At 49.4% G+C, this 27,076-nt stretch overlaps 1 protein-coding gene across 11 annotated transcripts; it reads left to right on the forward strand.

Annotated features, from left to right (window-relative positions):
• The first annotated feature begins 3,918 nt into the window (after positions 1-3,918).
• On the forward strand, positions 3,919-27,076 carry VEGFA (vascular endothelial growth factor A). 11 transcript variants are annotated; one of them, XM_071576172.1, is made up of 9 exons: positions 3,919-4,983; positions 10,806-10,857; positions 15,741-15,937; positions 17,676-17,752; positions 18,154-18,186; positions 18,350-18,496; positions 20,918-20,989; positions 22,136-22,267; positions 24,438-27,076. In XM_071576172.1, exons 1-9 carry the CDS (start codon positions 4,918-4,920, stop codon positions 24,457-24,459), a joined length of 798 nt encoding a protein of 265 aa, XP_071432273.1. In that variant the 5' UTR covers positions 3,919-4,917; the 3' UTR covers positions 24,460-27,076. The 11 variants fall into 11 exon arrangements, 9 of the variants coding, with proteins under 9 accessions (XP_071432273.1, XP_071432299.1, XP_071432307.1 ...); XM_071576198.1 differs by lacking the exon at positions 22,136-22,267; XM_071576206.1 differs by lacking the exon at positions 18,350-18,496.

A 27,076-nucleotide genomic window follows, 5' to 3' on the forward strand; every position in this document is an offset into this window, starting at 1 on the left:
CATCAGATGCTCCTCTGGGGAATGTGATGTAAGTGTCAGGTGAAGTACTATCACAATAACTGTGTGTGTGTATATTCCTACCAGCTCTATTAGGTGGGGAATTACAAGCCAGGGTCAAGATGATTGTACCCTTACGCTGACATTACATATAGTTTTGGCCGGAACAGCTGTTTTGGGTCCTATGATCTCTCTGTAGATGTAAAAGCAATGCTGTTGATGTTGAGGACCTATGCTGTTACCTGCCACTGCCTCTGCTGCTTGCTGCAAAAGGACGGTACAGAGAATCAGTCGAAGACAGGAAAATAGAGACTGAGAGTAAGGAAAGCAAGCAGCTCCTCATAACCCACTGTCATTATTGACTATGGGAGAAGCACCTGGGGTAAAAAGTCATTCCAGAAAGACAGAATGAGTGATGGTGCTGTGTATCTGTGAGCACTTTTTTTGCTTTCCAGAAGCTGAAGATCTTTGGGAAACTCCTGAGTTACAGAGGTAAGTGAAACTGCCAGTGGGTGGTGCATGGGCATCTCTAATGCTTGCAAATCTGAGCGGAGCACTGCCCTTGCCCATCGCCTGTATTTTGTGCATGGCACAGCAGAGGGAGCGTTGGCAAAGTATCTCAGAGGAGCAACCTTTTGTTATACCTACAGCTGCTCCCTTCCCTGTTAGTGCAACTGACACAAAAATAATCACAATAATCAGGATCATGTAGTTACTTGATTCACCACTTGTGACCACTGCAGCCAATCCAGCCATGGTTTGGTTACTGCATCTTGTGTCCCTGTGATGTTTTTACAGGAAAAGAAACACCTACTGAAATACCTCAGGACATTTCAGTTCTGTTCACTTGTTTCTTTCAACAGCTCACTTCATTTCAGCCTTTTTTCTTTGCCTGCTAGAAGGCTGTGTCAAGATGTTGATTTTTCTCGTGCTGTCCTCCAAGCTCAGCGCTGAGGGACTATATTTGAAATCAGTGACTGAGCTGTGTGTTAAGAAATAGCTCTGGCACTAAAATGTTTAAAATTACTCTTTGTTTCTCTGACTTCTCTCCTAATTTGGATTATCTAAATCTAGATTCCCCCCAGACTTGCCCATAAGATGGAATACTAAGGAAATATTGTTTTGTTTCTGTTGTTTTTTTATGTCCACATTTCTCACATTTCCTGTTCCAATTTCAAAGTGGGTCTGAGCTCCTCTACTAACATTGCCCCGGATGTTATTTTGGGGATCTGAGAGAGGATTAAAAATAAATGAAGTGCGGGTAATGCGTTTCTTGCCACAGGTTCTCTTAGATAAGTTGGTAAAAAGTTCTCTCTTTTCAGGATAAATAGAGGGATTAGACAAAGGGTATTACTAACAAGGGTCAAGGTATTAAAAAATGGATGCCTAAATTTAGACTCCTAATTTTGTATTTTGAGCCCCTAAATAAGGGCTTGATCTTATGCCCTTTGAAGTCAATGCCAAAGCTTCCACTGAATTCAATATACAAGATGAAGTCCTAAATTATGGTCAGGTTCTTAAAAGTTCTCAGTGTCTCACAGCTCCAAATAAGTCATCACCCAGCCTCTTTGCAAATCATGTGTCTTCCCTCAAGTGCCTAAACATGGATCTCATGCTTTTAGGTATTCCATATTTAAAATCCTGCCTGTTGATGCTGTCTTTCTTTCTGTCTCAGGGGCCATGGACATGGGAAAGACAACAAGGCTAATAAAGAAGTGTAGCTGGGACAGAGATTGATTTGCTTTTTGGGTGAGCAGCACTTAGCACGAGCACTGCAAATTCTAAAGGGATGTCTGTATTTATTGTGGTGTAACATTAACATGGAAGGCACATGAATGTCCTTGCTGGTGCCAGAATTCAGCAAGTACATGATCATTTGCACAAAGTTCGCATGCACTGCTCTCCTGGTAACAGGATGTTGGCAGGTGTGAAGATCACAGGAACCAGATGAAACCTCAGACGAGATGAGCAATCCTGTAGTAGTAATTTTAGAAGCTGGGTTCTGTACATTATTTACAGTACATTGTGGCTTTAAGGGAATAAGGCTGCCCCTTGCCATTCATGGATTAAATCTTTTCTGTGAGGTTTTTGTGGGGGACTTGCAGCAGTGCATCAGTTGGAGGGATTTTTTCCATCCAGAGGAGTGCTAGAATTGCAAGTTATTTGCAGTAGAGCTACATTTATTTATAAAACACTCACCTAGCAGGAGGGGAGAAGGCACCTAGGACCTTCCACCAAATAAAAAGTACTGAGTGAGTTATCTGCTTAATGCTGGTCTGAAGTGCAGAGGCCTGGCACAAAGAGGCAGCTGTTCACAGTGCACTGGGACAGAGTCGGAAGCAGTTCTTGCCTCTGGGAACTTTAATTTGGCATTACCTTCAGTTAATGAAATGTCCTCTCTTTTTCCTGTGGGAGGTTGAAGTCTCTTGGAAGACATTTTTGGCAAATGCATTCTGAATATGGGAAACTCCGGTTATTTTGGAGGGGTATTTGTTTCTTCAGAAACCCTCTGCAACAATTTGTCAAAAAACTATAGAGAAAGAAAAGGAGAAGGGATTATTTTGCAATGTTTGACCAACACCCACCACTCCTCTGTAGAAACATAATCCCAGAGGGGAAAGGGATTATATCCTCCTTCAGGCTTTTGACTGGGCTGGATTTCTCCCCTTGCCCAGACAGAATGCTGTGGACACAAGGGGTGCGGGGTGTGACTCCACATCTGGGGCAGCAGAGGGGCCGGACGGGAGCTGCTCCTTGCTCAGGCAGACCTGTCACTCATCTCCCAGCCTTCATCGGGATTAGTGTGACCCAAGGGGACATTCCCCCATATTGCACCACGGGGTGAGACAAAATCTTTAAAAATTAGAGAAAGGGAAAAGTAGGTTTAAGATATACTGAAAGCAAAGACTTTTACTTTGGGGGGTTTTGTTTCATGTGTTTCTCTCAGCCAGCAGGTGCCTCTATAGAGCCAATGCTTTGGTTGTATCAGGAGGAATCCGTGGCACCGCACTGGAATACCTGCTTTTGAATGATAATATGGTTTTTTCTTTCTTCCGTGTCTTTTTCCCCTTCCCCTTTCTCCAGACCATAGTGAGCTCCAGGATCTGCCAGTCTGGACTTCCACTCCATCCACCACTTCAGGTACTTGGAGCATGAAAGCAGGAGAAAGATTTATGTATGTTGACACACACATATTGTTACTATGTATGCTGAATGAGGAAATTTTGCGAGTTACAGGAGCAAAGGAGCTCAGCTGGGGAATCCCTGCGCTAAACCCAGCGATACAAAGCTGCCTCTTCGCTCTTTAAATACCTTTCCAGAAAGCAGGGTGGGGTTTGCCTGGCAAAACCTTCACACCCTAAGTACGACACCCTTCTGCACATCACGGCACCACACAGCCAGCACAGGCAGACCTCTGAGCCAAGGGGGGATAGCACTGGGTTAAGAGAAATAAAATCCAAACGAGCATAACCCGTCCTTCAGCCGCCTTTAACACATAGGTGCTAAGAAATCACGGTATCTGAAAAGCCAGGACTTGGGGGTGTCAGATGATGGCTGTGATTACAATTTGTCCCCTGCTGCCCCCTCTCCCCAAATGGCTCTGCTGGACTTTGGAGCAATTCCCACGGGCAAGGTGAATTTTGACCCGAACATGCATCCATCGGCAAAGCAAAAAGGGTGGAGGAAGCAGGGCCCGTGGAGTAGCCGCGGTGGGAAGGCAGAGCAGGGAGGCTGGATGCGAAATGCGCGACCCGCGGGTGCTGCGATGCCGCGTGGGGCGAGAGCGGAGGGCGGCGGAGGGTTCACGCACCCCCTTACCTCCGTGGCCTTTTCGCTCAGCGCAGAAAGAAATGGGAGGGGAGAAGGGAGGGGAATCGGCAAGGAGGGGTGGGACTTCGCCGGAGCGTCTCTCCCGGCGGCCGCGCTGAGCAGTTGCAGAGCGCCGGCGAACGGGCGGTGGCGCGGGCGCTTTGCGGAGCTGCCGCTGGAGTGCGCGGAGCGAGGCTGCCGCCGCGCCGGGGGCGAAGAGCGCACGGCGCCGGCGGGGGACAGCGCGCCGCGGGAGCAGCCCTCCCCGGGCACCGGGACCTGCTGTTGGCTTGCCGCCTTGCTTTATCCTCTCGTTTAATTTATTTTTTTCCCACTTATACTTTGATCCGCTGGGATTTTTTTCCTCCCTTTCCTACAGAGCCTCTCCAAGCCCCAGTTCCCTCCCTCTCTAGCCAGTTTGGATTTTTTCTTCTTTTTTTTTTTTTTCCCATATATTACTATTCTGATTTTTTAAGCGGTGGACAGAGAGAGGGAGAGAGAGACAGAAACAGAGAGGACAGGAGGAAAGCGCTCTGTTCGTCCCCTCCGCCACCGCCACCCCGACTTGCAGAGAGGGTTCGGGCCGAGCGGCGGTGGGATCAGCCCCTTTCCCCGGGGAGGCGACCCCGGCTCGGGGAACCGCTGAAGACAGCCGCCGCGAAGAGGGGGCGCAGGAAGAGAGATGCATTGAAAGTTTCCGCGCAAACTTTGGCGTGAGTGCGCGAAACCGAGCGACCGCGGTGCGGGTGCCTGCCTGCCCCGGCGCGGGGAGAGCGGCCGCGGACGGGCGCCGCTGTGGAGCTCGGCGACGGGGGCCGGGCGGCGGCGGGGCGGCCGCGGAGCCTGCGCTCGGCCCGGCGGAGCGCCCAAGGGAAACAGCAGCGGGGGCCGGCGGAGAGCCGGGCTTATGGAGGGGTGAAACCGGAGACCCCGAAGAGGAGTCCCCCTTCCCCCGGAACCTTTCTCAGCGCCCGGCCGGCGGCACCCCAGGAGGCGGCGGCGGCGGGCACGAAGGAGGCGCGGGCGAGAGCGCGGCGGGGCGGCGGCGGCGGGGTGGAGGCGGCGAGGCGGAGCGCGGCGGGCCCCGCTCCGCGGCGTGCGCCGGCAACCATGAACTTTCTGCTCACTTGGATCCACTGGGGGCTGGCGGCGCTGCTCTATCTCCAGAGCGCAGAGGTAAGCGGCGGGACGGGGGCTTTTGTGCCACGCGTACCGGCGGGGGGCGGGAGGGCAGACGGCCGAAAACACTTTTTTGCCTCTTTTTTTTTCCTCGTCCCTCCTTTGCCTCCCACCTGCTCGGCGCGGTGCCGCCACTCTGTCGGCGCCGGATGCGGGTTGGTGCCCGCAGCGCGGACACGTGTGCGTGCGGTGCTGCAGCGCGGGGGACAGTGCTGCCCGGAGCTCCGCGGCCCCCCGGGGCACCGGCAGCGCCGTGCGGGGTGTCCGCGCACATGTGCGCGCCCCGGCGCGGGGCTCCCGGGGCGGCGCGGCCGTGGGGTCCCGCCGGGGCCGGGGCGCTGCGGCCGACGGGGCGCGGGGCAGGGAGACAGCGCGCTGGCTTCTTGCATCAGCCTCGCCTCCCGTCCTCGGGTCTCCTGACATTGCAAAAGGGTGTTTCGGCGGTATTTGCCTTGGGTCCCAGCTCGGGTTCGTGCCGCCGAGTGGAGTTCAAAATGCCTAGCTGGAAAAACAAATAGAGATCAAAGAGGACAAAATGGATCCTGAATTTCTTCCAGACTGGAAAAAGAAAATTAATCACAATACATATCTTCTGCACCGAGATTACAAAACCACGGATTTTTCTCTTCTCTTCCTCTTCAGTCACTTTTACCTCATTGCCATTCCTGAGGATTAGGAACCAACTCTTTCTCCTTTTCTTTCTCTTAAAAAAAATAAAAGGAAAGCAGGTTCTTGTGCAAACCTGTCCTATAAATCTGTTTTCTAAAGAGTCAAGAGGGCTGTGTTGCCAAGAGATATTAAGGGGTTTAGACAGAGTGCCCACGTGAAAGTGGCTGTTCGCGAGGCAGTCACGGATTACGTTTTAAAGGTTATAACAGGTTAGTTTCTCCTCTGCACTTGGAGAAAGCACGGGCCAGATCATCTCACACAATCGTGAAAATAAACGTCGCTTGCAAACTAATCAGTTATTCACATTGTTTGTTCAGCACCGATGCTGGAAGGCAACTCCCCAATTAGGAGCCATTTCAGCTGTAACTGAAGTCATGCAAGCACTGCACGCTTTGTTTCTAGTCTGTTATATCTCTACTTTATCCAGTGACAGCCGCACATTAGGCGCAACTCTCACTTAAGTGTGGCACAGAAGCAGCTCCGTGCTGCCTGCCTGCCAGATTTGGCTTGTGGGACAATTCTTTCTGCTCTCCAAGAGTTTTTCCACCATCACCCAGAACAAGGGTTTCTTTGCCTCCTGGCTCCTCAGTAAACTTGTACAGTAGCATCTGTTCCCCAGCTATATGTTAGACAACTCTCTATTGGTGTCTAGTGATAATACCCTTTAACCCTCCCCTTGATCCTTCTCCCCTCCCCTTCCTCTTCCCCAGAAGAGGAAACAGTGGATAAGGTAGAGTCTACATCTGTCTGTCCCCAGGAGCTGCATAAAAGCCTTATGCTTTCTTTTCTTCTAGGCTGGAGGACAGTGCAGATGAGAACGTAGAGAGTATAACGGTGGGAAAAAAGGTAGGGAAAAATGACAGAGGTTTGGGGGGAAATGTTGCAGGGACAGACCCATGAGAGATTGCTAGAGGTTCGGGTACCTCTGTGATGTGGGCCATATAAGTGCTCAGGCAGATTGACGGTGAGGTCTGCCCTTTGGTTCTGTCCTTATTTGTCCGTTGATTGTCCGGGCACCACGGTGCTGAGAACGTTAGAAATACCAGCAGATCTCACGTAGGCAGCTTGACGATGACTCTGGGCATGGCAGAAGGCATGACTCTTCACGCCGGGACTAGGGTTTTGTGCTTTGATGATAATATTTATCTGTACTGTTAATCTGGCTGTCATACTGAATAAAACCTATCTAGCTAGCCAGGCGCGTTAGAGAGCATTAAATAAAAGCCCTGGCAGAGTCTGAGTTGGGAAGGCAGGGTCCAGTGTGTGCCGGGCAGCTTTCCTGGAAGTGAAGGAGGAGGGACGCAGGAATCACGGTGTTCCTCTGGTGAAGGTGGCAGAGGGATCACTCCTTACTGAGGGAGTTGTAACGGTTGCTCCTGCAGCAAGACTGGGGTGGTGGGAAATTTTGTCATAATCAGGTCTGGGTGGTGCTGATGCTACAGGTGTCTGCCTCCACTGGTGGCGATAGCCTTGCCGTGCAGGAGAGGGAGGGAAAGGTCCTTTTGCAGTGCCACCCTCACAGCTGATTGGCTGTGCTGAGCGGTAGTGCACAGTCCTCATTCCCCATGGGATCAGAGAGGTTACATTGTTGTCCCCTTCCAGTCCCCCATTTCCTAAAGAATGGGGGACAGTTGGTCATTCCCCATCTGCCTTTGTGGGTCTTGCTGGCAGCCTAGTGACTGGTCACCCCTGATGAGGGGCTGGGAACTCTTCCCCTCCTGTCCTGAACAGTGGAGGGACCTGGATATACCAACTATATTGCCATAGGAAACAGGCAGTGATCAGACACAGGGAGGGAGAGCAAGCCTATGAGCAGACTGCTAATGATCCCACACCCACCAGGCTCCCCGCCTTTGGTGTGCCTCTGTGCCAGGCCACGATGGGGAGCCACCAGAACCTGCTTCCCCAGCCCACAGGCAGCCAGGACGCAGCGAGTGACCTTCCCCAGAGCCGCTCCAGGCCCGTGGTCTGAGGACGGGCTTGGAAGAGGAGCACCCCTTTGGAAGCAGGGGAGAGGGAAGCCCATGCTAAACACTATCTGAGTGGCTCACTGATTCCTGAGCAACCCCGAATCTGTTCTGTCCATTCTGTTCTGTCAGAGGTGCCTTGGCTGTGCTGGCAGCTTGTGGGATTACTGACCTCTGTCTGTGTGTACAATGGAGACGAGTGCAGTGAGTCCCGTCCTCCCCCTCCTCTAAGTAGAAACCTCTGAGAATTTCTAGTGCCTAAGACGAAAAGTGCCTTAACTCCTGTCCCAGAGTCCCTCTCAAAGTGGATGGATTGTTTGTTCCAGTCCTAAACAGTTACAAAGCTCTTTTAATGAGGCTGCACAGATTAGGGGGAGGGGAAGGAAGAGAAAGAGTGCTGGTGGTGGTGGTGGTGGTGAGGGGGGTGATGGTTAGAGAGGAATGACTTGATTAACCTTTTCTCTCCCTTCAAAGAAAAGCTTGCTTTGGACAGGGACTGGGGGAGAAGGGAAACAGAGAAGGTACAGACACATAGATGGAGTGAAGTGGGTTTGTAAGTTAGGGAAAGTTTTACCCCACAGCAGAATGTACATTAGCTGAGACCTGCAAAGGGCGTAGAAAGGAGCTTCCTCTTTGTCAGCCCCATTCCTGGGGTCATTTATCCCACTCTTGAGGCCAGGCCAGGGGTTACTTCCATACTTCTGTGAAATGTTGAAAATTTGTTGGAAGAAAATTTTGTTACAGAACTGTTGGGTAATGCTAAAAGCCAGCAGAGGAGAGTGTGACCTTCACGCTCCCACCGAAGGGCACGCTGGGCCTACTTGTCCCGTGGAATGTTTTTGGTTCCCCATTGCCCTGTCTGATTTGTTGCAGACTGGTTTAAAGGGAGGCAGAAGACTCTGCTTCACCTGCTTTTCTAGCGGACATGCTTTGAGGGCACTACCCGTGTGAAGGGCACTGCTGAAAGGGCAGAAAAGTTCCTTGGAAAAGTGAGCACAGAGCATGTTACTGATAGTTCTGGGAAACATTTCTAATTTCTACTGAGAGTTTACCTGGGAATGCTCAGAATCTCTCTGCACACATTGCACTAATCTCATTTCCCATCCTTTATGTGAGATCACGTCCCAGGTCTAGATTAGTGCTGGGACACTGTTCTGCCTCCTGCTCTCCTACATCAGGGGCAAAGCAAGGTGCTGGCTAGGCGCAGGTCAGTAGTGAAAGTGTGTGTCTTGCTTCTGCTTCTCACCACCACTTGTACTACCACGTGGTGTTTGCATGTGCTGAGGCAGTGGGCTTCACAGCCCACTGGGCAGCCTTGCATAAAAGAATGGGTAAAATGACCCTCAAGGTGTCTCCGAGCTCATTTTGCTCAGTCTGTCATGATCATTTTGTGTGCGAACCAGAAATCCCTCTGTGAAAAGTCTTGGGGGTGTTGTGACTTGGATAAACTGACTTGGCTCGTGATCCTCTTCCTGTGCTGTAGCAGATTGAGGCTTTTCTGCCCTTGATGCGGTTTTCCTTTTACCCATAGATTGTCAGGCGCTAAGTGGCTTTGGAAGGCTGCTGCAACCTCCGCTGCCTCCATTTTGTTTGTGCTGTGGCAGTGACCTTCACACTTCAGGAATGAAACTGTTTCTAGGGTCCTGCTTTTTAAAGTGGTGTCACAGCACTGAGGTTGGGCACACAGCCCTGTCCTTCCCCAGAGAAGAAATAGATCCACACATGGGGGCTGCTCAGGTCTGGGCTAGTGAGATGTGCCCAGGTAGAGAAAGACTGATTGAAATGAGAAGCAAGTTCAGTCAGGGATAACTTAGGCAAAGGGAACTGTGCACAGACACAAAGGAATGTCTGGGAGAGGGGCTTCTAGTTGGGTCTCCTGCCCCCTCCTTTTAAAAGCTGACACTTTGGGCAGCTTGGATGCTGGTGCTGCGCTGTGTGTGGGGCTGCCTAGAAGGCCATGCATAGGTGGCAGATTCTCATTGTGAGCTTGGGGTGGATTTGGCCTTCTTAATTGAGCTTTGTCTTCAGGTGTGAGACCAGTGGGCCTTTTTCTAAGCCTAAATGCAGCATATCGCTTACAAAGGAGTATTTGGTGTGTATCCTCACACTCCTTTTGGGCCTCAGCAGGTTCTGGGGTGGATGGCATCACACAGGTGGCCACAGTGTACCTCTAGAGAAGTGAAGAACGCTTGGCATGTTTCATTCTGGTTCAAAACAGAACAGCAGGGGGAAACCTGAGGGCTGGAAAGTTACGTCAGAGGTAAAGCCCTCATGAAGAGCAAGAGGAGTGGAGTTTTTGTTTCACCTGGAATTAAAAAGACTTCCTTAGTAAAGTGGTGTAATGCTTCTCCATACAGGTCCGGGGGTGGGTTACCTGTCACCACTCCTGCTCGCGTCAGTGGTTCGGAAATGCCCCTTGTCCCAGGAGGCAGCAGAAGTGAATGCGGAGCTTGCGGCCTTTTTGATTCCTGCCCAAGGGAAGGTGCGGGAAGCGCCGGACCGGGAGCCTGGGACCGGCACCGTTAGGCGAGGCTCCCTCCCTTCCAGCCGGGAGGGAGGAATTCCGGGCGGTTCGGCGGAGGCTGTCGGCACAGTGGTGCTGTCACAAGTTAATCGCCCTGACACCCGGCCAGATACCGACACCTCGGTGGCCACCGCTGCTGCGCGACAGACATCTGTGACATTGAGAGGGGACCGATGCCCTTTCATGCCTGGCTGCCCTTCTACCCCCTCTGCCCTCCCGGACCGGATTCGCTTTTGCCGGGGGGAAGTGGTGCCCAGGCCCACCACTCGCGTCGGCGGCAGCAGGTCACCCCTGTCACATTTCTCCCCCGGGCTCGGATTTGCTCCCAGTGTTTGCCCGCAGTCACGACATCGGCTCCCTGGAGACGCGTTTCTCCCTTCGGGGCCTCCCTCGGGCCGTCGCGCTGCCTTTCAGCCCCGTGCCCCGGCTCGGGCCCCGCCCGCGCCCCTCTCGGCTCGCCGGGGGACGGGCGGGAACAAAAGGTCCCTCTGTGCCCGCCGGGGCGGCCGGCGGGGAGCGGCTCCGCCTCGGGGTCGCACCCTCCCGCCGGGGTTCCCTCTGCCCGGCGGGGCGCCGGCGGCGGGACCGGGACCCCCCGCGGCCGCTCCGGGACCGCAGGGCGGCTCCGTGTGGTGACTGGTGTTCTGTTGTCTTTGCAGTTGTCGAAGGCTGCGCCTGCCCTGGGGGACGGCGAGCGGAAACCCAATGAAGGTAAGCCCTGGGCGGCTTCCCGGCGGGCGGGCGGGGGCGCGGGGGAAGGAGCCCCCGGGGCCGCGGGCGACCAACACCGCCCCCTCACGGGCAGCGGGCAGAGGGGGCAGCGCAGCCGCCATCGCCCCTCCGCGGCGGCTGCACCGCCCCACGCCGCGGGGCCGGGCCGCGGGGCCGGGCGGGCAGCAGGGCCGGCCCAGCCCGCTGCTGGCTTACCACAGCTCACAGGGAAACTGCGTGCGTGCGCCAGTGCACATACGCACGCTCATTTATATATATATATATAAATATATATATGTACACACACACACGGGCGCATACAAAGAGCTGAGTAGCGGCGAGCAGTTTGCTGGGGATTCGCCACAGTGCTGTAGGAAGGGATTTGTCATCTTTCGCTGCCCGCCTCTTTCCCGGCGGCGCTGGCGATGCCCGGCTGGGTGGCCAGGGCTGATCCCTGAACAAAGGCCAGAGCAGTGACCCAGAGGCCCCCAGGAAGCAGCTCCCCGCGGGGAGAGAAGGAGAAAAGGGCAGACCAGGATGGTGTTCTGGTCTTGAGCTTCCCGACAGCCTCAGGTCCACCCCCAGTCAGGATATTGCTGGGTGCTGTACAGAGCCAGGCCCCACAAATGCACCTTTTTGCTGCGGTTTCAGAGGCAGGGAACAGCAGTGTGATCTGATGTGCCCTACTTAATTCATTCCTGAGGGTCCAGTACAAATGGAATCATTGACTGGTGAGGAAATGAGGTGGTGCCTCTGCAACCATTGTGATTTTGTATCTGTCCAGCTTCCCAAAGGCCAGGCTGTGGCAGTGTCCTCTGCTTCGTTGGTTTGTTAAAGTAAATGTAGATCAGAAGGGCAGTCAGCCCCCAGGTTAGTCGGAGACACCTCCTGCAAGTGGCTTGTCTAGTGGAGCCCTGTGTATATCAGGAGATTGGCTTTCTGTCCGCAGTCCTCAGTTCAGCAGTGGGGTAAAAGGACTGTGGACTTTGGATCCTTCAGGCTGAGGTGATCATCAGCTGCTTTAAGACCATCCTGACCGTGTTTTCCCCTATTCTTCATAGCAGAGCAGATCACTCGTTGTGTGGCAGGGTCTGGCCAAGGTCTTGCAGGGTCCCTACAGGCGGTGACCCTCAGCGTTGTTCCAGCCAGAGGTCAGCAGAGGGCTCCAGCAGTGTGGGCCCAGATTGGCTGTTGTTTTTTTGGTTTTTTTAAGCAGTCATTTTCAATTTCTGTAATTTTATTTGTGTGACAGACTGCATGTGTGTTGCCAGAGGTTTGGGATAGTGTCTGTTTTGCATGGACAAAATTTCTGATTTGCTGGCAGGCTGCTGCCTGTTGTGCTTGACCCTTGCTCCTGCTGAAGTCAACAGAAGAAGGTTCAGTGACTCCAGAGGGATCAAGAGGGAACCTGCTGTTAGGCTTATTTTGGTAACCAGTCCTCTGCTGATGGTAAAAAAGAGCTAGTGTCCTCATCTGTGCTGTTCATTGTGTCCAACAAATCCCTCCTGGAGAGGGGAAGAATCAAGCAGAATTGACTTCTGTCACAAGAATGCTGACGGAATTGCAGGAGAAGTTGGTCTGGCAGTATAAGTGGTGGGAGTTAGGTGTTGTTGTCTTGGTGCTATTTCATGGTCTGTGATGTAGATATATCTGTGAGCTAGAAGTCAGGACTTCTGGTATTACCTTCCTGGCTCTGCTTCTGTCCTGCTGTTTGGCCTTAGAGGTCCTCTTCTATACCTCAGTTTCTCCTTTGTGAAGAGGAGACAATGATGGGCCTCTGTTATACAAAGGTAGTCCTGTAGTTCCTTCCACTGAAGCTCTTGGGGGCTTTGGTGTTGGTGTGAAAGGTGGTTTTGTATCATTGGCCATTTTGTGCTTGCTCTGAGATTTCAAGTGGTGACAGGTCTTTATTTGGGATGAACTTACTCTGGTTGGAGACTGTAATTTTAGCTTCAGCCCCTACCCTTTTGAGCTCAAGAGAGCCTTCCACGTGTTTTGTGGCACAGGAGGTTGTAGAGGAGTCAGGAAAACACTCTGTGTTCCATGAGAAAAGATTTTCTAGTATAAATAAAGGAAACCACCAGCACTTGTGGCTGCACTTTTATTTTTAAAAGAACAGTGTGTCTGTACTGCTCCTAAGCCATTGATGGGGAAGGAGGCAAAATGATCATAGACTCTCCTTTTCTGGTCCAGCATGTTCCCACTTGACTGCTCCAAATTTGGACTTAATCCTACCTAGTGTGTCTGTCTTCCTTAAAGAGTTAATGTGCACCCTCACTGGGTTTTAACCCTACTTCCCCCTCCATTCACAACAAAGAGCCTCTGACTCAAATCTGGAGGTGTTTTGCAGACTAGGGGTGTGGGTTAATTGTGGGATTAAACTTCTAACGTGGGCTGAAGCCCAAATTGCAGGAAGGGAGCAGATCAAGTGGTAGTCCTTTGGTGACCTTCCTGTGATTCCCTGTGAAAGGCAGACCTTCTTCCGCCCCTGACACAAACCAATGGAAAGGAAGCACAGACCGAATCAGCCTGGTAAAGTGTGGAATATGACTCCCAGTACATAGGAGTGTAATGTAGATATGGTAGCAGGGACAGGGCTTTGCTGTGAGGATGGCTGTACCTCAGTCATGGGGTCCAGTTTGGCTTGGGTGATAACTGTGCAGATGAGCTACGGAGTGTTGCGTAGTGTCCATGTGAATGTTCTTATGTCCACCTAAATCAAGGCAAAGCACTTTTTGTGACAGGATTTTCTGACTGGCAGCTAAGGAGAGAGATTCCCTTTTTCCTTTTAAGAGGCTGATTCAGGCTTTGGAAAACCATCATGTGTTAATAAAGACTCTCAGATTCTTCATGGGAAGGATTTGGTCCTGTCAGATCTCCCACATCTAAAGTATAGTTGCTGGAGTGCAGTGGTGAAAGTAAAGGCTTTGCAAAAGAAGTCGAATTTGCTGTTTTGTGGCCAATCTGTAGTTTGGATTCTCTGGTGTAATCCAGCTGCTTGGGTAGTGCAAACATTTAGAAAAGTATGGCAGACATCAATCAGTTTCACTTTGGTTTTCTGCTCTGTTTCGGTTTCTGCCTTCTTTATGCCCCAGACTTTCTGCTGGCACAATGTGAATAATCAACAGTGCAGTTCAGCAACTGTCATATGCCTGCAGAATTTCCCACATATTAAATTGTTTGACTTGTTGGAACATAGGCAGTGACTAAAGTCACTCCAAAGGGGAACAGGAAGAAGGAGATACTCACAGACAAGATAGAAGAATAGACAGGAGACATATTGCAGTCAGGGGAGGAGGGAAGAGGAAGGGAAGGGACAAGAAACAGAAACATGCCAACAAGCAATCCATGCCCGCCAGGCTACATTTCCCTTTCACAAGCCACTTTCTCTTTTAATAGCTGCTCATGCTCTCTGACACTTCAAACTCCTTGGATGGAAGCTCCTCCCCTCTTGTACCCATTCTCATCACTTGAGCACTGTAGCACTGTCAGCCCTGCATGACCTAGAATTAACTTTCAACAATTAACTCCAGGCTGTGAGCTGCAAGCCCTGAAGCTTTTGCATTTTTGTGGCAAAGTAACCTTTATGCCAGTTTGTCACAAGTTCAGGGCACTTTAGAAACGCTTACTGGAGACCATTATTTTCCATGATGCAAGCAGTTTGCTCTTATCTCTCTGAGTTATCAACCTTGGTGCTGTAGGACTCTGCATGCTGTACAGGTGGATCATTATGATGCATAACAGCATAGGGCAGGTACTGTCTCTTTGTGTGTACTCTTATCCTCTGCTTCATTTGAAACATCCTCCATTGCCAGCATGCTGGTAGAGCTAGGAGGCATGGAGGGCTCCAGGTACTCACTGTTTGCACTACTGTATTAGCACCTGACTTTTCTGTATGTGTACTTATCTGTTCTATCTCTCATCTCTTTAAACCTCTCCAACCCTTGACCAAGCAGCAAAATGAAGCTTTGGCAAGAGACTGGGAAACATTGAGAAATGCTTGTGAAATCAGTGCAGATCGCAAGCAGTTAGTGTTTGCTCCATTTGTAGGGAAGGCAAAGGATAATGGCAGATCCACCCTGTTTCCCCTCCCACACTGTCTCATTGTGGTTCAGTAGCCAAATATATAGTCTAGTTAATCCTGGGGGTGCTGTGGGCTTGCTTTGAATCTTTCAGTGAGTGGCTTGATTCCTTGGTCTGGGAAAGTGGTCAGTGTGGAGACATGGAGGCTATGACTTGTAGTGGGTGCTGTTGTGGTCTGGAGGTGGCCTGCGGAGGTGGATGTTCTTCTGAGTGGGCAAAAGAGGAGGCTGACAGCAAGAGTAAAGATATATAGCTGTGTGGTTCAGAACCTCTGCTTGTTCTTGAAAGTGTTTCTGTGCTGAGGACTGTACAAAGAATGCTTCTGGCTTATTCCCTTGCCTTCTAAAACCCACTGGGGCATCCACTGTCTGTTTTGAAGGGGGGTAAAGGGCAAACAAGTGAAGGGCCTTAATCCAGAGCACAGATCACCTGCCGCAGCTTTGGGTGCTTTTTGGCTGACATTCTTGGTGGCAGCATCCCAGGAGTATGGGGAATAGCAGAGAAGGGGTTTGGGGAAGAGTCCCCTGTAGCATGAGTCATTGTACCAGGGAGGCAGATGGTGAAGGTCTCTTGTCTGTCTTGCCTCTGCTTTGAAGCAGCTGTATGAAGAGATTGTCTGTTTCTCTTCCCCACTTGATGTGTGTGTATGTAGGGCAGAGACAAAGGACTTAGGCCTTCGACTGTTAGCGAGGAGCACATGGTAGTTGTGTTGCAACTGTCTGGCTCATTTTAAGTGGCAAAGCACTAGACATTCTTGAGCTAAGTTTGCATTAACTTATTCCCTCCATTCCTCCTTTTAGTTATCAAATTCCTGGAAGTCTACGAGCGCAGCTTCTGCAGGACAATTGAGACCCTGGTGGACATTTTCCAGGAGTACCCTGATGAGGTGGAGTACATATTCAAGCCATCCTGTGTGCCTCTGATGAGATGTGCGGGTTGCTGCGGCGATGAGGGGCTAGAATGTGTCCCTGTGGATGTGTACAACGTCACAATGGAGGTGAGGGCCCAGCTTGCAATCTGCCATGCTTGCTTGGAAGGAAGCAAGTCAGCCATCACAGCCACCCTAAGTCTCTGCTCCTAGCTAATTCAGAGGCAGGGCAGCCTATTTCAGGGAACTCCTCTCCTGACCCTGGTGCCCAGTGTCATTGTCACACCATGCAGAGTTAGAAGATGAGTTACCTGTGTCTGTTTAAGGCTAAGAGGAGAATCTGGTTTGGGCTCTTGCCCAAATACAGTAGCTAGGAGCATGCAAAGGAGCATTTCTGCAAAGGAGCACATAGTGTTTAGAGAATGCAAAGGAGCATTTCCCGTGGTGTTATCTCTGAATTTCCAAAGAAGATAGTCTTTGGGCCCTTGTTCCACTTTAACTCTGCATTTGGTACACACAGCTGTTGTTCTGAGGCCAGCAGAGTAGTGAAAAGAGGAGAACCTGTCAGTACTCTCTCCTGGAGGGCATATGAGGTCAGCCTGTACCAGGAGTGCAGGGGATTTGGATCATTAGCTACTCTGGCACAGCAGGGGTGAAGGGGTCTCTATGAAACACACTGCTTCAGTGTCAAGTGGAAAAGCCTTTCCGCCTCTGGGCATCCTCCTCCTTTGTTTGGAGGCTGCTGAATTCGGGAGATGGCCATGATTACAAAGGCTGGGTGCATGGGGAAGATGCAAACGGCTTTAAAGAGCTTTGTTACCAACCTGTTCTATCAGTCTGGATCTCAGCTTGTGTCCAAAATGGAGTTGGTGCCCATTACCCCTAAGCAATAGCTCTCTCATCTACTTTTGTCCCTCAGTCTCTTGAACAGTGACTGTAAATATTGCCATTGCTTTTTGATACTGATGAGAGACGTGCAGTGCTAAGTGATTAAACAGCAGGCTCTTTTTACATGTTATTTGAGCTGTGTTTGAACTCTGTCACAGAACCTGTCTGTGCCCTTCTATGGTTCCCCATACTGCTTTTCCACTTGCAGGCTCCAGCCAGGGCCGGAGCCTACTAGCATCATGTAGCTAGGGATGGTTTTCTTCCTACCCTTCCTTGCTGAATTATGGTTCTTGACTGGTATGCCTGCATGCCTGTAAAGGGTCAGAGGCACTTAAGCTCATCTCTGGTGAAAATGCTAGAGTGGTCCAGACATGTTCTGAGTTGAGGGACTGTGGCAACATTACATATCCTCTAATATGACTTCTCTGCAGCCACCTGGGTTTGGGGACTGGGTAGTGTCTGGCTCTGCAGTGCTCTTTTAAGCACAGATCTTCAGATTTATTTTGTGTGCAGAGACACTGAGAAAGCAAGATGTCAGCTGGGGAGACATAGCTTAGAGAAAAGGAGTTGGATATGGGTTTTTTGCTTTGGGCCTTTGTATTAGCCTGAAGCATTGTTTCTGCATGAGCAGGTTTGGATGTTCCTTTACTGCCTTTCTGGTATCAACCAGGGATGGCTCAGTGAGAACCTTGCTATGGTGTTGTGCCTTCTCCATGCCTGTCTCCAAAGCAGTCCACCAGTGCTGGCACCTATCATACATGAGCAAACAGAGCTTTGGCTTGAGTCTGGTGTTACTGCTTGCTTGTGATCAAATGACTTCCCTGACTGGAAGAATGGGACCTCAAAGATAGCTCAAACCCTGTCATGCTCTTCCCAGGAGCACCTGGGGTGCAAATGCTTTGCTGTGCAGCAGGCTGATTTGGAGTTGTGAATATGAAGAGTGAATGGGCAGTGACCCTCTGTGTTTCTTTCATTCCAGATCATGAGAATTAAACCCCATCAGAGTCAGCATATATCACACATGAGCTTCTTACAGCACAGTAAATGTGACTGCAGGTGAGAATGAAGCACCACTGGTTCCTCTTGCAATAAACTTACTCTGAGCCTTTCCTTTTTTCTGCCATTGGGTTGGGACTGTTGTTCAGAGGCTTTTTCAGTCTCCTCAGTTGTTTTGCAGTGGGATGGTCAAGCCTGGGAAAAGAAGTCTTTTACTGGCAGGTCTCTTCCATCTCTAGCTATCACAGGTGGACAGTGCTAGCCTGCATCCTGGTGTCTGCCAGTGAGGTGCAACAGGAGAGCAAACACTTTGAGATGGACCACTTAAGCTATGTCATGGGCATCCTGCACTGCTGGCTGTACTTCTGCTTCCCTGAATTTGGTGGGAACTGGGGATAGTACTGGAAGAGTATGTGGTAAACTGTCTTCTAATGAGGCCTTTGTTCTCTATTCCCCTACAGACCAAAGAAAGATGTCAAAAACAAACAAGAAAAGTAAGTGACAAGCCTCTCCTTCTTTCTCTTTTGGTGGTTGGTTGGTGTTTCCTTGCCCCACTGCCCCTTGCCCTTTTCTTTGGTTGGAGATACTCACTTTGCAAAGGTGTTTTTGGAAATGGCATATGGTAGTGCATGGGGCGACACTCTAAATCCATTCCAGGTGGGCACAGAAACCCAGATCTGATGGTCCTTCCTTCATACCCCAGACCTGGACCTTGCATGACCCACAGCCATGGCAGTCATTCCTAATGCATTATCCCGAGTCAGGGAAGTCCCGTCGTGTCTGTCCTACCAGAATGGATTCAAGGTGCAGCCCCCATTCTCCCTTCCCTCTTCCTGGGGTGTTTCTGGTTACTGCAGATTGCTGCCTTTCTTTATTATTAATTTTTTTTCTTGCTGCTTGAGTGAGTACTTGCTGGCTTCTTTCACAGCAGCTTGGGTAAAAACTCTGCTGGCTACAGGGAGAGGTGGCAATAGAGGCCTGGTGGAGGCAGGACTGATGCCATGCAGGATGTGACACTGGTTTTGGTTGGGTGGGGACCCGGGAGGGTATAAAGGGAGGTGAATGTCCTAGCTGGGTCTTGATGGAGGCTTTCATGAGGTTTTTTTCAATCTGATGGATTTTCTCTGGTGATGTGAAGGAGATTAAGGCACAACCTTCCTTTGCTTCCTCCCCAAAGTAAAGAGGTTGTGAAAAGTAGAAAAATAAGCTCTCATCCTGCAGTAGTCTGAGGAATGAGCACTCAATGTGAAACATCGTTGAAAAGAAAGAATGACCTCTCTGGGTGAGAGGGTCAGCTGGACTGTGCATGGCTGGGAAAGCAGCTCTGCCATTTAGAGGAGAGAAAGGGGTGAATATTTGGAGATGATGAAGCTGAAACAGAGACAGAGGGACCAAACAGGAGAATGAGAGAACTTCTTTCACCCCTCTCCTGGTGGTTGTATGTTTCTAGCTGCCTTCCAACCTCTCCTCCTGCCCCTGGAAATCTGCTCCTGGCTGCACTGGACTGTGTGCAGCCAACAGTCATCTCTGCACAGGGCCATGTTGGGGACGGTTGGTCTGTGTGGTGCTGTGGTTTGAAGGTGTGCAAGAGTTTGGTCTGTGTGAACTCTGGTGAGGATGGGGTGTGGGTGTAGCAGCCAGCTCTGACTGCGTTGCATTCACTTTCCTCTTCTAACAGCACCTCGCCTGCTCTTTGCTGGTTCTGCATCCCCCACAGAAGGAAGGGAAGGGATGGGAGAGAGACTGGTGTACTTCGATTTGTGCTGGATTGAAAGTCATTATATTCGTATCCCTCTCCTCCCTTCAGGTTGATTTTCCTCCCCTCACCGTCTCCCTGTGACTCCTACCTGACATGTAGGGCAGCACCAGGATAGAGCTGATGCTCTGACACTCATTCCAGTGAGACAACTTGAACAGGGCCTAGGAAACACCTATGGTGCTTTCTCTTCTGTCCCCTCAATTCCCTTTGACAGCTCTCTCCCACAGTGGGCTGTTCCAGGGAATGAGGGAGCCTTTACAGAACTGCCTCAGAGCTGGGACTCATTTGCCTGACAAGCCTTGGTGCTTTGCCTACAGCCTTCTCCTTGCATGTCGCTTCCTTGGTCCTGTGCTAGCCGGGCTCAAGGAGCAGCACAGGCTCCTGCCTGCCTCGCTCCCTGTGCTGTCAATGGCCCATAGGGATCCATGCTTAGTGTCCAGGACTGCATGTCCTAGCCCCTGCCTGTCCCAGCTCTTGCCCAAGAGTCAGAGGCAACAGTGATTTTTTCAGAATGGAGTCAATGCCTTGGCTCCATCTGCTTGTCTTTCTGTCAAATCCATGTGGAAGATGACAGAAGAGAAAGGAGGGAAGAACTGAAAGCTGCTTGCTGGTTATCTCCTGGGTAAAATAACTAGGTTAGGCCTCCCTCTTCTCCGTCTTTCTCCTTCACCACTCAGGATGGACACTGCCAGAGAGGATGTTACAGACATCCAAGTGAGGTTTCCTGGAGTCCTTTGAACCACAGGCAGGAGGGGGAGTGGATGAGCAAAGCCTTCAGATTAGATTGCTCTGTCCCACAGAGCAGTGTAGGCCAGATCTCTCCCCTTGTGTGTGGGTTGCTGAGGTCAGGCTCCCATCCCAAGGCAGCATTACCACCAGCCCTGCAGCAGAGCTGTTGGAGCTGAGCTGCCTGCTAGACCTGGTGCCCAGCAGTGCGTCAGGTCAGAGTGGTTTCCTTTTCCCTGGAGAGAACACTTTCACTCAGGTTGCCTCTTGCCAGTCAGTGTGCACCAGAGCTTGTCACTTGGAATGGTTGTCTGCACTCACTGTGGTTGCTTTCACCAGGCTTTCTGTTCAACACTGTACCTTGTCCCTCACCCCTTGTCCCTTTCCCACTGCCCCTCTTTGGAGGGGGTAGGTGCCCCTCTGAGGCTCCAGCAGATCCACCTCTGCTCACAGCAGCGCTTCTGGAGGTGATTTCTGCTGAGTCCCCTGGGGTTGGCTTGGCTGTGATGCTGACCAGAGCGCTGGAGGGACGGTGAATGTGTGTGCAAGGTGGAGATCTATGCTTTGGCCCTGGGATTTCCTTCCAGTCCTGCCTCATGTGCTTCTCCCCTCCCAGCAAGGCACATGGCTGTATTTTATTTCTCTTCTTCCTTGCGTTTTCTTCCATTTTCTCTCTCTCTCCCTTTCTTTTCCCCTCTCTCTCTCTCTTTCTCTTTTTTTTTTTTTTGTTTTTCTTCCAGAAAATCAAAGCGAGGAAAGGGGAAGGGTCAAAAGAGAAAGCGCAAGAAAGGCCGGTACAAACCACTCAGCTTGTACGTTTGTGTCCTCTGCTTGTAGACTCTCTTCCTTCCCTCTCCCCAAACCAATCTGCCTGCTTGCTGCTCACGCAAATCTCACCCTCCCCTCCCAGTCACTGGTGGGCTGCGGATCCTGCAGGGGCGGCACTGGTGGTGGCACCACTCTGGCCCTAAGGCTGTCTGAGGGAAGGTGGCTTTAGCTTGCTTGGCTCTCTAATCATCAGTGGCAACCATTGTCCCAAGGCACAAGAGTGCAGGTGGATGGATGAGTGCCCTGCACGTCTTCATGCCTTCCATCTCACCTGCTTTCCCCCATTTGTCTCGTGCTCTCACTGCTATGACAACTGATGACAGGCAGGCTGGCATCTGCCATGCATATGTATGTGTGTGTGTGTGTGTGTGTGTGTATGCACACGTGTGCGTGTGTGTCTTGGAGTCACAGGTGGAGAGGAGAGGTGGGATAGCGGGAAGCTGGAGAGTGGGTGCTGGGGAACTGGGGCAGGCGCACTCTCTGTTTTGTTTTTTTTTCTCTCTTACTGCTGGATTTGGTGGCTTCTCTCTCCCTGTCTCTTACTGTCTCTTTTGCTCTGCCTTTCTCTGGTGGTTCACAAAATTCTGCATTGTAAATTCATGGCTCCTCTGTAGGACACTCCTAGCTGGCAGGGTGGAGATGAGGCTTACAAAAAGGAGGGTAGTGCCAGCTACAGGGGTAAGCATGTGATGCTGGAGCCCAGCTGCTTTCCAGGGGCAGAGAGACCCTGTGTATTTAACTCATTCAGCCGCTGGCCTCTTTCTACTCGAATAGCCCACTTCAGAGAACTTCCTTCATTGATATGTCAATAGCTGGCTGGGACCTCTCACCTTCCCATCCTTGCTTTCCCCTTCTTCCTTCCTCTGGCCTGAGCCGATGGATCCAATGCAGCATTTGTGAATACTGTGCAGAAGGCCTGTTTTCTTTCTCTTTACGCTAATGCAAGGGGGTGCTGTCCTGGGGCTGTGCGGGTACTGCTGGAAAATCCATCAGCCCGTGACGCTCCAGTGGACAGATGGGGGCTGTGGGAGGGGGCAAGGGGATTGCTTTGATGTTTAGGGTGTTGCATGTGTATTTTCTTTCTGCTGAAGCGCTGTAGCTTAGACATCTTTCCTTTTGCCTTTTTGCAGTCACTGTGAGCCTTGCTCAGAGAGGAGAAAGCACTTGTTTGTACAAGATCCCCAGACCTGTAAATGTTCCTGCAAATTCACAGACTCACGTTGCAAGTCGAGGCAGCTTGAGTTAAACGAGCGCACTTGCAGGTTTGTGTCCTGAAGGATGAAACACACAAAGAGAGAGAGAAGGAGAAAGAGGGGGGAGCTTGCTTCCTGCTGACTTCTGGCACTAGTGCTGTATGATTACTTCTTTTCTCTGTCCTACATGGGCCAGAGGGCAGAGGGGCTAACTGGGATGAGGACAGATTTTCCCGGGTTCAGAGGACAGCTGTGAGTTTCAGATGTGCTGTCAGGACTTGGACGAGGACGGCTCCCAGAGACAAGGCATTTCTCTCTCAGGTATCCTCCATCGTAGAACAAGATAATGGAATTCATGTTGCTGAGGTAGCCAGGGGGAGGGTCTGTAGCCCTCTGTACATTATCTGTATGTGACTCTGAGCATACTGTTGGACAAAGACAGATCCTTAACTGACTAGGATTTGATCACCCTTGTCTTCCAAGCCCATTTTCTGTGGCTTGTAGATGCTCTGCAGAATGAGGAAAGCCACCTCAAGGCTGTGCCTACATGCTCCTTTTCCTCTTTGTTCTTCTAAAAGCCAGGGAGTCCACCCTGTTCTCTTGCATTGTGCTCATAGTTCCCTGTTCATGTCCTGCCCAGAGCTGCACTCAGGTCTGTGGCATGGGATACAGCAAGATTAGGTCTGACTCTGGGTGAAGGTGTGTTATTTCAGGTGTGAGGTGGGAGATAAAAAGGTACTGTGAGGTTAATGGGTTTTTTCAGAGATCCATGCTGTGTATGTGTCATCTGAGGACTGTCACACACCATCTGTGGCATAGACATGAGCAGAAACTGATTGTTGTTCTCACCTGAGCACTTGGTTGAACTCAGTGCAGTAGCTTGGGGTATCAGAGATGCAGTTATGTGTGCATCTCTGGTGTAGGAGCATCCTACCTGTCTAGAAATGGGTTTGCTAATGATCTCTTGGCTGTGACTCTGAATTCATACCAGTTTCACAGAGATCTCGGAAATGGTTCCTGTCAAGAGATCATTGCAGTGACACTGGCTTGATGCAAAAAAAGTAAGGGAGAGAGATCCAGGGTCCTTTGTGGCTACTTCTTGAAAAGAGGAGAAATCCATTGGCTAGATAACTAAGGCTGCTATACGTAGCAAGTGCTTCCTTTGGGTATGAAAATGCTTTGTTCCCAAACGAGAAAGGCATTGGCACTGCCAGGGTGGTGGAAACTGCTCTGTATACAGAGAATTTTTCTGGGGTGCTGTAATTTCAGCAGGAAAGTAATTGATGAAGGGATCAGAATAGAGCAGCTTCTGGAGTTAAACTTCTCCTAGTGAGCAAAACCTTTGAAGCCTGAGAGCAGACATAATGTTGGCCTTTTCCCCCTGCTCCTTTCCCAAAGCCCAGAATAACTGAAAATTATCCCACAAAGTTTGAAGACTGAGAAGTAATAAAAAATTCAGTGAAAAGCCAAACACTATCCCAAGTAAGTCATGATGGCTGAAGGGGGTTACTAATTTCTTTGTGATGGAATAATTGGTGCTAAGGGTGGTTTCCAGAGCTGATGTGTTGGCCAGAAAAATAGGAAGGAGTCATAGGAGTGGTTAACTTATCAGTTTCCAGATAAAAAGCTGATTAAGCTGAAGTTCCTCATGCTCTTTATTAGAAGTAGAATTGAGCCTTATGGGTTAGGGTAAATTCTCATTTCTTCTGCTGCTTCTTTAGGCTGCTGCTGTTCTCTGGTGCTAACCCCTGCTCATGGCAGCTAGTGGAATGAAAGGCACTTACCTTTCACCTTCTTGCCTGCATGAGGCCTTGTGTGCACTGCTTCCAACCCAAACAAGAGGCTAGGTGGAGAGCTGAGGGCTTGTGTCCTTCTGCATGTGTTGCTTAGCCTTGTCACGTTGTGTGTTTGTGTGTGCACGGTGTGAGAGCGTACAAAAAAGACACTCAGCTATTCTGAGAGGAAGCCACTGATTCTGCTCCTAAATTTATCCCTGTACGTGTATCTCCCCCTGCTCCATATAGGTGAGCCTGGGGGAGTAGAAGTCATTGACTCATTTGTGGGGCTGAGGTGATTTGCCCCATCTGCACAGCATTTCACCCCACCAGTGACATCATGCCATGTCTTAACACCATGTGCTCCTAAAGACATTAGCCACTGCCCTTCCTTTCCTTCCCTGTCCTACTTGCACCCTCATCACAAACATTAACCTTGTTGTCTTCCCGCTCCTCTTTGACAGATGTGAAAAACCGAGACGGTGAGCAGCAGAAAAGAAGGGGGAACAGCCCTGTTTCTGGAGCCTGATTTCTCGCCTGGACAGAAAAAAAACAAAACAAAACACTAATCCAAATGAACCCTTAAAATGAAGGATCGGTAGAGCACAGCACTTTCAGTACGGACGATGGACTCTGGAAGGAACATTCCCCAAGGCACCCGCCGCACAGAATTCATCTTTGGGTTTTGAACTGTTTTATTTTATTTTTCTTTTCATGCTGCTAAATAACAGAGCCAGGAAGACTTGTAGGGGTGTATTTGATGGGTTTTCCCATGCATACATATATATGTGTGTATACATGCATATACATATATATATATGTATATATATTTTAACCACATCTATATATACATATATGTATATCTTAACCACACACACACACATATATATAATATATATATATATACTGATTATTTTTTTTAACATTGCTAATGTTATTGGTGTCTTCACTGGATAATACTCGACTGCTGTGGACACAAGCGGGCTACTTGGGGCATAAGAAACAAGCTAAGACTGGACTGAGTAGAAGCGCTGAGTGTAAACTTCTTAACTCTTAACTGACTTGTGCGGCCTCCGCTGTTTCTCTTGTGCTGTACCACAAACCACCTTCTCCTTGCCTGGGACAGGGAGGAGAGGTGATGGAGAGGATGGGCAGGGAGTTCCAAAGAGCGGCATCCTAGGGTGCAATGGGTCAAAGGCCAAGGAAATGGCCATCTCCGTGATCAAGGATTCCTCCTCCCCTCTCTTCCCCCAACCTTCGCCCTTACTCGTCTCATAACCTGCCTGCCTTCCTGGGACATGGGATGTCAGTGTACATTTTGCGTTGACTTTATTCACTATAGAAACTTTGCCAGAGAGACATACTGGCTTCTCTTAAGGATGGTGGGCAGCTGATGCGCACTAACTTTCCATTCAAGGAAGTATCACAGGAGTCTAGATTTCCCGCCCTTGGTGGCTGCAAAAGGACGCAAGGTCTACAGTGTACTGAAGCAAGAATGGGGACCGGTGCATAGCCACACAGTTATTCAGCACTGTCTGCTTTCTTCATGCACAGAGCTGCCACTCAAGAGCATCCAAGATGCTTATGGAACATTTCTGGAAAGGGATATTAATCAAAAGTATATACACAGTAGGGGGTGTGTGTGTATGTATGTGAAAGAATGCATTTGTGTCTGTGTGTATGTATGTATGTATGTGTTTTTCTCTCTTTTTTATATATATATATTTATTTTTATACATATATATATATAAAAAAATAATATATATGTATGCCAAGATTGAAGGGGGACAAAAGAAAGCAACTTTTGCTGCCTTCAGTTTGCGTGCCCAGTGTGAATGACCCTTAAGAACGTCAGGAATTCTTTTTATGACGTACTGTAAATATCAGGCCCCTTTTCCATGTCTTGGACTGGGGAAATCAACTGTGAAGGCAGCCGGAGTCCCTTAGTCATGTCATGAGAATCTTGGCTATGTGTGTATCTGCAATATACACTGTGGTGTATGTGAAACCCACCTTACACACGCGCGCACACACACACCCCTGAAAGCGTGTTTGTACATCTCTGTGGATATATATAATCTAGTTCTGTGATTAAAATTATTATTAATAATAATAATAATCAAAAAGGTACTCGGTCTGTGTCAGAATGCTGCCAAACATCATCTGCAATTGAATTTTCAACGCCTGATAATGTACAACACAGAAAGCTTCCAAAAAGACAAGACAGTCTAAAAATAGACTCACAACAAGCGACTACTAACCACTAGGATCTCCCCATCCAACTGATGGCTTTCAGAAAGAGAGAAAACACACGGGTGGGTGCTTGCATCTGCAATGTATAATACTCATGCTGCATTGTGCGCAAAACAGAGGCTTTTGATTGGGGGGAGGGAAGAGAAAGTGTTTTATATACTTATTTAATATCCCTTTTTAAATTAGAAATTAAACAGATAATTTAATTAAAGAGTAGGGATTTTTCAGTATTCTTTGTTAATATTTAATTTCAACTATTTATAAGCGGTACCTCTTTTTTTTTTTTTTTTTTTTTTTTTTTTTTTTTTTTTTTGTACTGGTTGTGTATAAATTTAACTTTCCTGTTGTCCCATCCCATCTCTCCCCAATTGTTGGCAGAGTCAGTAGCATGTTATGGGCAGTTATTTAATTAATTTCTCTAACACCTACCCCTACACATTCCTATTGAGACAAGGGTTAGATATACATCTACATACTATATATATATTTGGCTATGTGTTTGTATATATATATATGTTTATGTATATGTGTGATTCGGATTAAATAGATGCTACGATTTTTTTATATATGTAAAAAAAAGAAACAGGAAAAATAGAAAATTCTACATCTTGAATCTCTCTCCTTTTTAATTTTAATATTTGTTATCCTTTTATTTATTGGTGCTACTGTTTATCTGTAATAATTGTGGGGAAAAAAGATATTAACACTACATATTGTGTCTAGTGAATTTTTTCAAGATATACCTTAGTACATATTTATTTTTAAACAAAGAAATTACAGATATATCTTAAAAACCAACGACGACGACGACAAACAAACTTTCTTTTTGTATTAAAGAATTTAATTCTGA

The sequence above is a fragment of the Pithys albifrons genome, chromosome 2, assembly GCF_047495875.1.
Source record: "Pithys albifrons albifrons isolate INPA30051 chromosome 2, PitAlb_v1, whole genome shotgun sequence".
Taxonomy (NCBI): domain Eukaryota; kingdom Metazoa; phylum Chordata; class Aves; order Passeriformes; family Thamnophilidae; genus Pithys; species Pithys albifrons.